The sequence below is a fragment of the Myotis yumanensis genome, unplaced genomic scaffold (genome assembly GCF_028538775.1).
Source record: "Myotis yumanensis isolate MYYU_CA2020_CCGP unplaced genomic scaffold, mMyoYum1.0.hap1 SCAF_12, whole genome shotgun sequence".
NCBI classification, from domain to species: domain Eukaryota; kingdom Metazoa; phylum Chordata; class Mammalia; order Chiroptera; family Vespertilionidae; genus Myotis; species Myotis yumanensis.
The window spans coordinates 3,590,609-3,605,703 of NW_027223763.1; the positions used below are offsets into that span (position 1 = coordinate 3,590,609).

The window sequence follows — 15,095 nt, forward strand, 5'->3', positions numbered from 1 at the left end:
TTCTCTAAAGAAGCCACGGCTTAGTGAGACAGACACGGTGAATAAAATGTGGGAAATGGAGCCTAGACAAGAATGGGGGAGGCCAAGAGGCTGAATTAATGGCAACCGGGATTAACCTGACACCTACTTACCCATCTCAGGCCTGTCAGCTTTCACGTCTCTCTTTCTGGGTCTTATAACTTAAAACTGTATTCCAGAACTTAGTGATATTTTAAAACTATTAAGAAGGCCTGAGCAAAGCTCCTGGATCTCTGCTAACTACATATTTTGCCAAACTGAAAGCGGCAGCCTGGGTGGGACATGGGTCTGTGGCAGCTCGCTCTCTCCCTCCTTCAGAGAAGCACCCGGGACTTCCTGCCTACGACTGCACATTCTTCATCTGGCACATTCAAAGGTGCCTACACCTTAGAAATTTCTGCTTCCAAAATGATAATAGAATCACACCCCCTCCTGCTGACAGTGGGATAATCCGAAATCCTGGCAGATTTTCAGTTTATAAATAATCAACTCTATCAGCGTGACTTGGGGCCTGTTCAGCACAATGCCAGGTTTCTGCTTGATCCAAGTAATATTTAAAGGAAACATCAAAGGCCAAAACCGGTTTGGCTCAGTGGATAGAGCGTCGGCCTGCGGACTGAAAGGTCCCAAGTTCGATTCCGGTCAAGGGCATGTACCTGGGTTGCGGGCACATCCCCAGTAGGGGATGTGCAGGAGGCAGCTGGTCGATGTTTCTCTCTCATCGATGTTTCTAACTCTCTATCTCTCTCTCCCTTCCTCTCTGTAAAAAATCAATAAAATATATTTAAAAAAAATAAAAAATAAAAAAATAAAGGAAACATCAAAGGATTCTATTCTTTTCGAAGGCTCAAAGGTACCTTATTTATGCTCTTTCACATCTAGTTTAGATGCCTTGATAAGGGTTTTAATATCTGAACTTTTCTTAGAAATCTTTTATCACTGTATAATGGTAATTCTCTTTTGTCTAAATCAAACCACCATGTCTTTTTAGTCTTAAAAAAAAAAACCTGTCTAAATTGATATGTGTTCTAAGCAGTGATAAAACAAAAAGATAATTTTATTCAGCTAAAACAAAAAAATTATTTCTCAGCTTTGGCAGTACGGACATTTTGGGGATCCATAATCCTTTGTTGTGGGGTGTCCTGTGCATTGAAGTCCAAGCATGTTCTACAGGTGCGTCACAAGGGGTCCTGGTCATGAAGGGTGTGCAGTGCATTAGTCATTCTCCCGAGGAGAGAGGAAATTCGGGAGGTGACCATGTCTTTTTAAGGCAACCTACATAATGCTCTTTTCCCCCTTTCCTTCTAGTACCACTGGTATTAGAATAAAGAGAATTTGTAACTCAGTGACTCTCATGGACGAAAGAGGTGCTCAAAGGAAGGGTGACGTTATATATTTAATGTATTAGCTGTGAAGGTCAAGATGGAATTTACCAAACCTATTGTACTTGTTCATCCTTTCCCTTTCTGACTATGGTTCCCACACTTGCACACACACATCCATGCACTTGGACAGCCTTCACGTTAGTGTGACTGGCTCTGTCCCGAGGCTCAGCAATAACATGTGAAGGGCCCCTTTGGAAATTAACCTACTGGGAGGGTTCTTGCCAGACAGAACTACAGTCTCATTGTCTCGTGGTCTCGTAATGCACTGGTGTAAACAAAGGAAGGAGATGAAGAAAGTAAGAGTAGAGTAGGGAATCGGGTCCTTTTTAAATTAAAGGCCTTCGTTACTTTAAGCCACGAAGCTCAACAGCAGGACCTCAGCTCTAAGCTAGCCTTGACGTTTACATGACTGAATGTATTGCTTTCCTCTGTGGTGGTGTCCTTTCAATTTTTCTTTGAAAACTGCTACCATGTAAGATAAAATGTAAACTACTGCCAATTATAGTAATGATGCTTTTAATAAAAGTGACCCATGATATGCAAAAAAAAATTAATAAATTTTTAAAAAAGATTTTTTTGCAGCATTCCTGAGCTCTACCGCCAACATTGCTAACTGCTGGGGAGTAAGGAGTGTGTGTGGGGGGCAAAACCACTGGCTTGTACGCATGGAGACCAAGTGAAGTCCTGGAGGCCAGCTACCCAGAAGTCCTGGTGCAGAAAACGTGGACAGCCACAACACTGACAAAATGCCGTGCTCATTAGAGTTCCCGCCTGTAACAGCCACACCTGCCACCCCAAGCAGCAGCTGTATTGCAAGGGAAAGACCTCAGGTTGGGGTCTGGGTTCTGCTTCTCATCAGACGGGTCACCTTCCCTCTCTGAATGTCACATCACTCAAAAGCAAAACGGCCCACTAATACCCACCTCACAGGGCAGCGAGATTCCTAAGAGACCACAGAACCTCTGAATGCTCCCAGGTGATCTAACTGCAAAGATTGATTGTGGCTTAAAGCACACACTGTTCCAAGGCAGGGATTAACACTCACCAGAAAACCCAATTTCCTGCTGACCTGACTGTGGCAGCCTAACACCTCCCCCAAAGGAAGTCTGCTTCCTGGGAACCCTTTCCACCAGGAGAGAACGGCAGCAGAGCCAGGGGCTAGCTGGCACCCGCCACCCCAGCCCAAGACGCAGACAGCTCACACCAGCCCCTGCACAGGTGTGGGCTCCACTCTTACCTGGCGCCTGACTGGCCATCTGGCGTCTCAGTGCTGCCGCAGCGGCCGCCTGCGGAGCTGGGATGGTGTGGGAGGGGCCCGGTGCACCGTGCTTCACGGTTTTGGTTGCGAGCATTGTGCTGTCGGCCCCTTGAGGGATGATTTTGCTGGCAGACGTAGACGCTAAGGAAAACAAAGTAGGTCCGAGAAGAGGAAAACACAAAAGTTAAAATGGTCAATTCTCCATGTTAGGTTGCAGGGAAAACACCAAGATTAAAAACAGGAAAGTAGCAGTCAACAGACAGGCTGGCATCCACATCTTTCAAAGATGCCAATGCAATTTGCCTGCCGGCCTCTACTAGCTAAGATACTTTACACCAGCGATTTTCAGCCTGTTTCACCTCGTGGCATACATAAAGTAATCACTAAAATTCTGTGGCACACCAAAATATATGTTTTTTTGCCAAGCTGACAAAAAATAGCTATAATTTTGATTCATTCACACCAGACAGAGATTGTTATGTTGTCTGTTGTCATAGTCCAAGTATGACACGTTTTACAAATTCTTGCGGCACACAGGTCGAAAATCGCTGCTCTACACGATCATGTCCCGTGACACCCATGGAAATGTAACCTTTATGCCAACACATCAATCTGACTGATTTCCCACTCTTCCTCCTATGTCCCACCCACTGCTTCTAAGGGCACACACCTCCTTTGAACTGGTCTTCAAGTTTCTGAACTATTAGCAGGAATGGGCCAGAACCAACAACTCAGTGGTGTGGCAATATAAAACCCAGCTCCAGTTCCTTCCTAAGTTCAAAGCCTATCGGGGGGTGGCTTGGGGTGGCGGGGAGTTTCCCGTCTCCTTGTTTCCTACCTGAAGCTCCCAGCACGCCAGGTGGACCATGACTCAGGTGAGATTTAGCAAAAGGAGCTGCCCCCTGGGGCAAGAGACCGGGCTGGATGGAGGGAGTGCGCACCACGGGGGCATGGCGAGGGACCTGGATCCCGGCATCGTCATCTTTACAGGGTGCCTGTGTGTCCTCATTCTCCAAAGACTGGGAGATGGATGACGTGGAGCTGGCTTCATCCAAGTCTTCGTAGTATCTCTGAGACAGAAAGGCTGACCGAGACAGGCTGGCTACAAAGCCCCAAACAAAACCCAAGTCAGTAACGAAGCAGCCCAAGAGCTATGTAATTTCCACTGTGGACAGACAAATAGCCAATCTGCAAAATGACTTAATTATTACTTATTTTAAGTGGAAGCAGCTATTGTCGAACGTGAATAAAGATGGTTTGGGGGTCTCTGCTCAAATGGGGCTTTGAAATATCGAGCCATGTATGACGAGAACACTTTGACTGTGAAACAAAAAAAATGTGAAGTGAGAGGCAGAATGAATGCTGGTGTGAAAGTGGGAGAGCTGGTGCCCTTAGCGGATCTCACAGGCAGAGTAATAACGTGTCAGAAAAGTAACAGAGAAGCTTCCGCATCACGGGGAAGTCGCACCACTGCTGTCACTTTTCCAACAATAATTTCTAAGAACAGGCCTAATGCAAACTGGTAACAACAGAAGGTCCTCAGTCCTGACTGCCTTAGATATTTGCAGCTAAATCTATTGATTCTTTCGATCAATTAGGTCTAAAAATACCATCCCCATTAAAAACTAACTCCCCATTCTGCTCTTCCCCTCGGCCTCTGGCGACCACCGTTCTAGTTTGTCACTATGAATTTGACTGCTCTGCTTACTCACAGAAGTAGACTCATACAATATTTGTCTTTGTGACTGGCTTTTTCCTTAGCACAATATCCTAAAGTTTCATCCACAGTGTAGCATGTCAGAATTTCCTTCCTTTTTAAGATACGTATACACCCCATTTCACTTATCTATTCAATCCATTGGGTGTTTGGCTTGCTTTTACTTTCAGCTATTGTGAATAATGCTGCCATGAACATGAATGTACAGAATATCTGTTTGGGTTCCTACTCTCCAGTCTTTGGGGTATATACCCACGGTGGATTGTTGGACCCTATGGTAATTATTTAGTTTTTTGAGGAACCACCAGCTGTGTTCTATAGTGCAGCACCCTTTACATTCCACTAACAGTGCACAAGGGGCCCAATTTGTCCACATCCTCACTAACACTTGTCATTTTCTGTTTTACAGTAAAGGTTTGTGAGTTTCTAATTAAAAAATATAAAAGTATGAAATTATAAATGCAACAGTCCCAGTCTCATTTTCAAAAAATCAAATTTATAGATACAAAGAAAAAAATTTAAGAGTAAACCAAAATGACATAATTGATGACATATTTGGGTTGAGGGATAAGAGTAACTTTCATTCTTCGTTATATTTTTCCACATTTTTCCAATTATCTACTAAGAGAAGGTATATATATGTTTAGATAATGGAAATGATTGTTAAAAAGATTTCACTTGCCTGTGACTATTACCTTACCTAATTTAGCTTTATATGATTACAGAAAAATTAATGAATGGTGGTACAGTAAGATTAAATTTCCATCCTATTTTAATTACCAAAAAAATAATTGGCTGTTGGTATAAAAAAACCAGTTTCAACTCAAAACAGAAAGAAGAAAAGCAGATACAAGCACAAAAGCAAAGCACTACTATGCCTGAAGCTGTGTATAACATCTAGGTAATTTAATAGCAAAAACAAGTTTTTTTCACTGGTTATATGGCTTCTTTTCAGTAAGTGTTTTTAGCCATCATTCCCTAATCAGTGGGTTTTTCTCTATCTTCTTAAAAAAAAGAAGCCTTTTTCTCAAATACAATCTTACTCAAACCCCACACAAACCAGGGAAGTCAACTTTCTAAAGCAGAGGCTACGAACCGTGGAGCCAGCTCAGCGTCCCCAAACCCTTGGGAAGCACTGCCACTCAGTCTGAGGACTGCAGAAAACAGGGAGGGAAAGCCAAGACCACCACTCGAGCTGCTTGGCCGAGCAGCTCCTACTCCAGCATTCAGATGCACAACAGGTTCTAGGGACATTTCCTCCAGCTCCTACTAGGAACCAAAAGGAAAACACAGACACAGACACCCCCCCACTCCCACACCAGCTGTTCGGTTTGTGCTAAGAGTTCAGGCCCAGCTCCTTTACCTGGTGCCGTGGATCTCACTGGTGGGGTCTTCCTCTTGGCCAGGAAGTTCCTCAGCTGTGCTTGTTTCACAGGGGACAGTTTCGCTGCAAGAAATTCATGAGCCATAAATGCTTACAACCTTGTCAGTAGAAGAAAGAACACCAATAGCTAAGGGCCGGGAAGAACGCACTTACCTGGTACTTTCGGCAAGGGTTTGGTGTGAGACTCTATGGTGGTTTTCAACAAAGCATTGCGCAGGCTTTCCAGGTCACTGTCAAAACTGAAGTGCGATAGTGTCATACAGAAACCAACTATGACCAGAGAAACCTGAGGGCTGGCCGTGCATTGTCTAAATATAAGCGCAAGAAATGAGAGCACCCCCCATTCAGAAACAGGCCATCTGACCAATCAATGTAATCAATCCAAAGGAAAGAGATGGCAACCATAGCATCACACACCCGCCTCACCACCCCAGCACACGCACTGAGAGAACTTCAGCAGAAGGGGCAATGAACACCTACACATCTGGCTTAAAGGTGAAACACAAAACCACCCGGGGAACGTCAAGGGTAAACTGCCTAACTGCTAGGGTCTGAAAGTTCCCACACTCAAGCAAAATGACAAACCTAAACTCTGAAACAAGTAAGTCAACCTAATCCTATCAGTTAATTTTCAAAAAAACAATACTGTTACCATAGTGTCTACTATCATCTATTGAGCACCGGTTTCCTCACACGCACTGCTGGATACTTTCTAGACTTAATTTAACTCCCCAACATCCCCGGGAGGCATATATTGTTATCCCCATTTATTAAGCAAAGGAACAGAGGATCAGAGAGGGTGAGACACCTGACCAGGATCACACAGGTAACAGACAGCGGTCACTTTCAAACCCACATCTGAACCACTTTAAGACGATTCCACCGTACTCCCCAATATGTTTCCATTCCCTCAGCCACACTGACTGAGTGCAAGTAGCTAGAGACCCTTCTCCCGCACACCTGTGAGTGCTGCTCTGGGAGGGCGCCCCCGAGGGAAGGCGCCACTGGGAAGTGTGGTTGTAAAGTCGCAGCTGCTGGAGACTGTCCACCAGGCAGTTCAACCTCTTCCTCTGCTGGTTGATGATCTCCCGGTTGTTGGCCAGGGTGTTAAACAGTGTCTCTCGCTCCGGCACAAGCAGGCGCCTGTTGACAGCAATGAGAAAAGAATTCAACGTGAGCGGTTCAAGTACAGAAACCTCCCACAGAAGAAGAAGAAGACTACAACTATAACAGTGAAAAGACTAAAACAGAGAATCACTAGCGGACAGAAAGCATCAGGAAATACTAGAACATAAAAAAGGGATGAAAGCCTAACGAGGATACAACATAACGAGGAAGGTCAGGCCTGCAGGGACAACTGGCACAATCCCAGAAGCCCTGGGTAGAACTGGGTGGGAGACGTGTCAACAACAGGGGACAGATTCATTCAGCAACATACTTAGGACATGTGCTATTTCCTGTGTGTAAGTCACATTCAATAAAAGAAAAGGCCCAGGAAAGCCGATGGGAGTCAGTCATCTCTTCGCATGCTGCCAAGAATCAGTGGCAGAGAGCACACCGGAGCAGCAAGGAGTACCCACCCCAGGAACTGCAACAAGGAAGGGCCGGTTCCCTTTCCTTCAGGTGACAGGTTAGTTCAAAATTTAAAAAAATTATTTTTTTATTTTAAAATATATTTTTCATTTCAAAGAGGAAGGGAAAGGGAGAGATAGAATCATCAATGATGAGAGAGAATCACTGATTGGCTGCCTCCTGTATGCCCCCTACTGGGGATTGAGTCTGCAACCTGGGCATATGCTTTGACCAGGAATTGAACCATGCTGTGACCTCCTGGTTCAAAGGTCGACCCTCAACCACTGAGTCACACAGCTGGGATCAAGATAAATGTTTAGCCGAAACCGGTTTGGCTCAGTGGATAGAGCGTCGGCCTGCGGACTGAAAGGTCCCAGGTTCGATTCCGGTCAAGGGCATGTACCTGGGTTGCGGGCACATCCCCAGTAGGAGATGTGCAGGAGGCAGCTGATTGATGTTTCTCTCTCATCGATGTTTCTAACTCTCTATCCCTCTCCCTTCCTCTCTGTAAAAAATCAATAAAATATATTTAAAAAAAAAAAGATAAATGTTTAAAAACACATTTCAATAGGGTACAAGGTAATACTTATACAAAGACCTAAACAGAAATGCTAGAAAACTGTATAGACTTAAGAATCTGAACTCTGAATAAAGGGAATTAAAAATAAAGCACATTAGGTAGTAAGTCCACAGAGCTGTCATAAAGGAGAAGCAAGCCCGGCTTCCCTGTTCTGAGAGAGAAACCTAACTGCCAAGCAGAGCAGGACACGCACACTGCCTGGTCACGCCGTCCTCTCCATGTGGCTGAACGTGAACTCAGAACTAGGGAGGGAGCTGTGAAATCTCTACTGGGGCCCCACTGCCACAGGGCCAGGTGCTCCAGCCCACAGGCGAGGAATCCTCCCCACAGTGTCCGAGGGACCAACGCTCACCTCTATCTCCCCCACCTATGTTCCAAGCAGATTCCTCAGGTTGGGCACAGAGCCATCCTCCACATGGTACAATATAATGCATTCAATTCTGCTCACTGAATTTTAAGCACATTCTGGCCCTGCCCCTGACATCCCACCCAGGCTGCCCCACTTAAAGTTCTGTGATCCCACAGCTTTATAAACAGGTAAACAGAGCATTTCTTGGTTTGCTTCCCCACACGGCTAATCCACTGATCAAGTGTAGGTGTTTCAACATGGGACGCGTGGAGGGCTGATCTGTTTTTCCAATTTCTCATTGGCACTCAACTATTCTAACAATGTACTGCATTCTGTTCCTTGTCATACCTTTGTCATCATTCCTCTCATCCTTCTAATTAGCCACACTAATCAGGAATGTTTCCTTAAAAAGAAAACTTGGAATATACAAGAGTATAAAGAAAAAATTCCTCTTAACCCCATCTCGCAGCTGTATCTGTGATTATATTGTCCGATTAATTTCCAGCCTCTTTTCAATGTTTAGTTCTCCATGTTGAGGTCACCCAATATTTTGTCTTACCTTTTTCATATTACATATATCATATCTAATAATCTGTATTTATAAAAGCCTAAGCAGTCAGTCAACTAGCCGGTAGCTATGATGCGCACTGACCACCAGGGGGCAGGCACTCAATGCAGGAGTGGAAACCACAGGCATGGAAACATGGAAGAGACTGATGAATCTCAGAGGGAAGGGGGGTGGGGGAGGGTGGGAAGAGATTAACCAAAGATTGTATATGCATACTAGAGGCCTGGTGCACGAATTTGTGTACCGGCAGGGTCCCTCGGCCTGGACTGTGGGGATCAGGCTGAAACTGGCCGACATCCCCTGAGGGGTCCCGGATTTCGAGAGGGCACAGGCCAGGGCGAGGGACCCCACTAGTGCACAAATCCGTGCACTGGGCCTCTATAATCACCATCTTGTACACTCCCTGTAACATATCTTTAATGTGATATTTGGAGAACATGCTAGTCCATGGTTATGTCTGTATTAAGAGAAAGAGACCAGACTCTGAGCCCCTCCTCTAAGCCGTGGGTAAGCAGGGTTAATCCAATTTGTCTGCATCACAAGCTAGCTGAGCTGTGATATAAATTCTCTGATGCACACTGTTGTGAGCACTGCTATTGTGTCTGCAGAACAAATATCTGGAAGCAGAAAGACAGGGTCGATGAGAATGAACATCTCAGGGTTTTTATCCATGTTCCTAAATCTTTTGAAAAGGCAGCAGCACTATCTCCTGCCACCAGTGGGGGATGGGACCTTGCTTACTTTTGTTTTCTCTTTTGTTCCAGATGCTGATCCCACTCCAAGTCTAGAACATCATTCACATCTTGGACAGCAAACTTCACGTATTGATGAAGGCGCCGAATTTCCTACAAGAAAAAAAAAATGACTCCATTTTCCAGTAGCTTGGAGAAATACGTATCAAAACAATCAAAATAATTTTCAATTATTTTTATATTGAGAACCATAATGAACAAAGAACACATACTAGGTTTTAACATAATCACCAGAACATTACAATCCAAATGAAATCCAGAAACTCAACCTTTCTGAGGGTGTGACAGAGAGGTGGTGCAAAGAAACAGAAACAGAAAGGGTGTCAGTCCAGGGCCTCCAGGGAACAAAAGTTCTTGCTTAGTTCTCATTTTTCAGTTCCTCTGAAGTAACTCAGCCTGGCCTAGGAATTTTCCGCTGCACTCTGGTACTCCGACAGGGCATCGATTTAGGTTTTGCTCCCCCACCCATAAAATTAACTGTACTAGAGACAAAATTATCCTACAAAACAGTGCTGAAAATAATTCTGAACCAATTATTCAGAACACAGAAGTCATCTCACCAATTGAGAAAATTTCATTTCTCCAAAACAAACAAACAAAAATAGCATCAACACTAGAAAGTGCATTAAAATTCTTATCTATTGACTTATTTTAGGCCTGCAATAATTTTCTTTAAATTTTGATCCAGTGTTAACCTTCATGCTATACAACGTGACTTTCAAAAATGAACAATAAAGACGAAGCAGTCCATTAAATGTGTAAGCAAATGAAGACAATGTGCGTACACAGGGAAAGCTCTCTGCATCTGTGTTTAAACGTAGCTTAAAATTATCCTTGGATAAGGGTACGTGTCCCAACTGAAAAAGAGGAAATGTTGTTGAAAGAGAGTCAAGCTGGTTCCAGGAAGTGGCAGTAACCTCAGCATCAAATGCAAATTTCAGCCAACACCTGGCTACGGGGAGGCCCTTTCTCTGAACACTCAGGCGCAATGAGACCTCCGTGCATTAGCTCCCGAGTGCTCTCCCGACTTCATCTCTCAGAACACCCATGCTTCTTTTGAGGCCCATCAGAAACACTTCTTCTCTGTGGCCTAGCTGCTCCCCTGCCTGTAATCCCACAGGAACATATCCACACTGCATTTGTGTGTTCCTCTTCCCCACTGCCACTGAGCCAGCTGGAGGGGCTGCACTGTAGTGTGTGGTCAAGAGCACAGGCTCTGAGCCAAACTGTCCAGGTTCAAGGGTCCAGCACCTACTAGTGGTGAGACATTGGTACTTCCAGGACGTTTCTTTTGTACAGGGCATGAACTGATACATGCCAGCTACTATGGTCTATTTAGCACTGTGAAAAGAGAAACTGACTTCTTTTTGAATGGGAGTGTTTCCCAATAGCTGTATGCTTTTCTTTTAGTTTGGACGCAGAGCAGGAGGTGAAAAGGCAGTAGGAAGCAAGTGTGACTAGATGAAGAGTGCAGGCCGTGTTTAGCACCCCCTTGCTAGGAGGGTTAACGTCCACCGTGGAGGAGCATCTAGGGATCCCTCAGGGCTGTGGACACAGCCAGGGCTCCTCCCCTTTCTGGGCGGAGGGACCATGTCTCTCCTTTTCCTACTGTCAGAGAGTTTATCAGGTGAGGCCTGTGGACGGTGGGTTTTCTGGGGAGAAGGGGTTCCTCACCCTATGGACCCTCACGTACTGGGTGAGGGTGACCAGCCCTGCCCTCTGTGCCCCACTTCTACAGGGATTCTAGGCAAATGCAAGGAACTGGGCATGACCCTCCACCAAGCTGATGGTACAACAGTTTGGAATAAATTGAAAGATGAAAACAAAAACCAGATCTCAAAAGATAGAGAATAAGAACAATTAATTAACAATTAATGAGAAAAGTAGCGCTGCTAAATTATGGCACACAGGAAAGCACCCGGGCAAGAGGAGGTCTTGATTCTGGCTCCACTCCTACCACCACCACCGCCTTGGGCAGGCTCCCTCGCCTCTGAAGGGCTCACCGTCCTCACCTGTACACTGGGATCGGAAACTCGAGTCTTACAGAGCAGCTGGTTTTAAAGACTAGAAATAATGTGTAAAAAACACCCCGCAGAGTACCTGGTGCTCAATGAGTAGTTGCTACTTTAATAGTTATTATTCATGACTTGATTTCTAATGTATCTTTTTCAACAGCATACTTTCTACCAAGCTGAGGGTTTAGTTAAGAATTCCATTTTTGCCGAAACTGGTTTGGCTCAGTGGATAGAGCGTCGGCCTGCAGACTGAAAGGTCCCAGGTTCGATTCCGGTCAAGGGCATGTACCTGGGTTGCGGGCACATCCCCAGTAGGAGATGTGCAAGAGGCAGCTGATCGATGTTTCTAACTCTATCTCTCTCCCTTCCTCTCTGTATAAAATCAATAAAATATATTAAAAAAAAAAAAAAAAGAATTCCATTTTTGTTTAATCCAAAAAGCATTAGTGGAAGAGTCCCATTTTCTCTATCAGTTAAGGAAGTCTATGGGGAACAGGTAAATTATTCACAGGAAGTGAGCCAATTCGTAAGACAGTCGCCCGAACCCAGGCTTCGAGGAGGAGAATGGCGAGGCCCCGCTGCCAGCGCTCTGCTGGCTCCTACCTGGAGCTGCGCCTCACTCCTGGGGTCCAGGGGTCTCCTGTAGAGCAAGTGCCGGTATCCCGAGTCACGGTTCCTCGCACTCTGTTCCCTGGCTTCTTCAACACCAGCGAAGCCCTCAAGTAGAGTTGTTTTCAGGGTGCTTATATCTCCATGAAGAGACTACGAAAGGAATAGAATGTACTGATATAAAAAGTGGTATTTCTAAGAAATTAACCTTTCTGTTATGGATCAAGGAAGGTGGTGCTTCTCAAACAGTTAACATGGTGAACACTGAATACAGTTAATAGTCATGCAAAAAAAGAATTTCACTGCTTAGAGAAAGATACCAATGTTCTTTTTTTTCCTTGTAATTTTGTGTTGTTGTTAATCCTCTTCCGAGGATTTTTTTCTCCATTGATTTTTAGAGAGAGTGAAAGGGAGAGAGAAACATCGATGTGAAAGAGATATACTGATTAGTTGCCTCCCACATGTGCCCTGACCAGGGCAAGGGATCGAGCCTGTAACAGAAGTATGTGCCCTTGACCAGAATCAAACCCGGGATCCTTCAGTCCACAGGCTGATGCTCCAACCACTGATCCAAACTGACTGGGGCTTTTTTTTTTTAATTTTCTTTTTTCTCTTTTTTAGTCTACCAATGTTCATTTAAAAAATTATTTTTCTTTCTCATTAAGAAACCATTTCGGCTCAGTGGTTGAACGTAGACCATGAACCAGGAGGTCACAGTTTGATCCCCAGTAGGGGGCGTGCACGAGGCAGCCAATCAATAAGTCTTATCGATATTTCTCTCTCTCTCTCTCCCTTCCTCTCTGAAATCAATAAAAAAATCTATTTTTTTTTTTTTTAAAAAAAGAAGAAAGAAACCATTTCTAACGATTGAAAGTTCAGAGAATAAGTATTAACAGTAGCTGTAATCTTACTGAAGACAGTCACTGCTAACACCCTGGAGAACTCACCCTTTCAAACATTCGAAAGTAAATTTTCAAATACTACTTTAACAACTGGCAACTTTATGGAGTGCCTTGTACGTGTCAATAGGGTAGAAACTATTATCATTCCACTTCCCATGAGAAAACTAAAACAGAGCAGCTAGATTAACTTGCCCAAAGTCATCTAGTTTATTAAGTGCTAAAGGTAGAATCTGAACTTGGGCATTCCTCCGTGAACGACTCACACACATAAGAAACAACACTGTGGCCCTTGAAGAAAAAGCATACACAGCCATGGAGTACTAGGAGCACAACTGTTAAGAGTGCAATCGACTTCGCAAGACCATCCGTAAACACGAACCTCGGTGGTGTCTTTAATCTCCAAGAGAAAGCCGTGCAGGTCATCCGATTCTGTCCGCAGCATCTTCATCTCCTCAGAGGTGCCCACTTGGAAACAGGCTTTCGCAGTTCGAGCTTTCAGCTCTTCCAGCTCCTTCTGAAAGTGCGCGATCTGCAGAAGCCACACACAAGGAGACTTCTTAGTGCGAATGGCACAGCAGTCACGTCACCGCTACTGGGCTCACTGACAGCACAGACACTTGGGACACGCCAAGGCTCGAAGCCAGAATGAAACAGCCATGTGGGAAAAACATGCAGGAGCAAGCGTACCTCCTCACCAATTCCAACTATCACAGGGTCTGACTCTTTCCACTGATGTCCCTGCTTTTCTGTCACAGGAGTCGCAAGTGACTTCGCCTGAAACGGAAGGCAAAACATTTAAAAGGTACCCAATACTCCAAGTACGGCTTCTTGAAGCAATGGGTTCCATGCCTATCACAGGTAGCGTCACTCTTGTAACACTCATTGCTCCGTCATTCATTCCTTTGAGCCCGGATTTACTGGGTATCTGCTTGGTAGAAGGCATGCTTAGACAGTGGAGAAGAGGTTAACAAGATAAATGAGATCCCTGCACTCAGGGAACGTATCTTCTACTGGGATAAAACAAATAATAAAAAGTAAACAAATCAGATAAATTTCAGCTGGTGAGAGTGATATGGAATAGTAAACAGGAACACATAAAGAGAATAAAAGGGGGGACTACTTGAGGTGAGCTGGCCCTATAGCAATTAACATAGAGTTTTTAAACTGTATATGTATTGCCCTAGCCGGCTAGGCTCAGTGGATAGAGCTTCAGCCTTCGGACTGAAGGGTTCCAGGTTCGATTCCGGCCAAGGGCACATGCCTGGGTTGCAGGCTCAATCCCCAGTAGGGGGCATGCAAGAGGAAGCTGATCAATGATTCTCTCTCATCATTGATGTTTCTATCTCTCTCTCCTCCCTTCCTCTCTGAAATCAATAAAGAAATATATTTTAAAAAAATGTGTATGTATTCATTAAAACAGCAAACATTTATTTAACAAACACCATGTGTCTGGCACTGTGCCAAAAGCCAGACCTGTGAACTATTTACTGTGCGCCTGTACTGTGTGCTGAGGGCAAGTGGGGGTTGGCTGAGAGAGTGACAGAAGAAAAGACATGACTCCTGTTCTGAGGATACTAACATAATCTAGTGGGAAACTGACATAAAATCATCTTTAAGTTACACCATAAAAATAAACTGAGATGACAGACTGTAGATCTAAATATGAGAAGATAATAAAGCTTTTAGATAAACATAGGAGGGGAACACTTTGTAAAGTATGACTGTCTAACCACGATGCTGTACACCTAAAACCAACACAAAATAATACTGAAAGTAAACTGTAATTGAAAAATAAAAAGGAAAATATCTTTTTACCTTGGAATAGGAAATGATTTCTTAAAATAGAATACAGAAAGAACTAATCATAGAATAAAAATTGATATATGAAACTATATTAAAATTAAGAATTTGCAGTCATCAAAAGAAACCATAAATAGAATGAAAAGGCAATTCACATACTAAGAAAGTAGTTACATTATATGTGTG

At 44.2% G+C, this 15,095-nt stretch overlaps 1 protein-coding gene across 2 annotated transcripts in view; it reads right to left on the reverse strand.

Annotated features, from left to right (window-relative positions):
* Positions 1–15,095, reverse strand: part of NUP214 (nucleoporin 214) — a 78,923-nt gene that overhangs the window by 41,540 nt on the left and 22,288 nt on the right. For both annotated transcript variants that reach the window (XM_070430429.1, XM_070430428.1), the window contains exons 15-23: positions 13,797–13,883; positions 13,489–13,638; positions 12,202–12,360; positions 9,573–9,676; positions 6,723–6,905; positions 5,916–6,001; positions 5,742–5,825; positions 3,500–3,763; positions 2,641–2,802 (exon numbers count right to left, since the gene is read on the reverse strand). In XM_070430429.1, the coding sequence (XP_070286530.1) occupies positions 2,641–2,802; positions 3,500–3,763; positions 5,742–5,825; positions 5,916–6,001; positions 6,723–6,905; positions 9,573–9,676; positions 12,202–12,360; positions 13,489–13,638; positions 13,797–13,883 (1,279 nt within the window). The remainder of the gene's footprint in view (positions 1–2,640; positions 2,803–3,499; positions 3,764–5,741; positions 5,826–5,915; positions 6,002–6,722; positions 6,906–9,572; positions 9,677–12,201; positions 12,361–13,488; positions 13,639–13,796; positions 13,884–15,095) is intronic.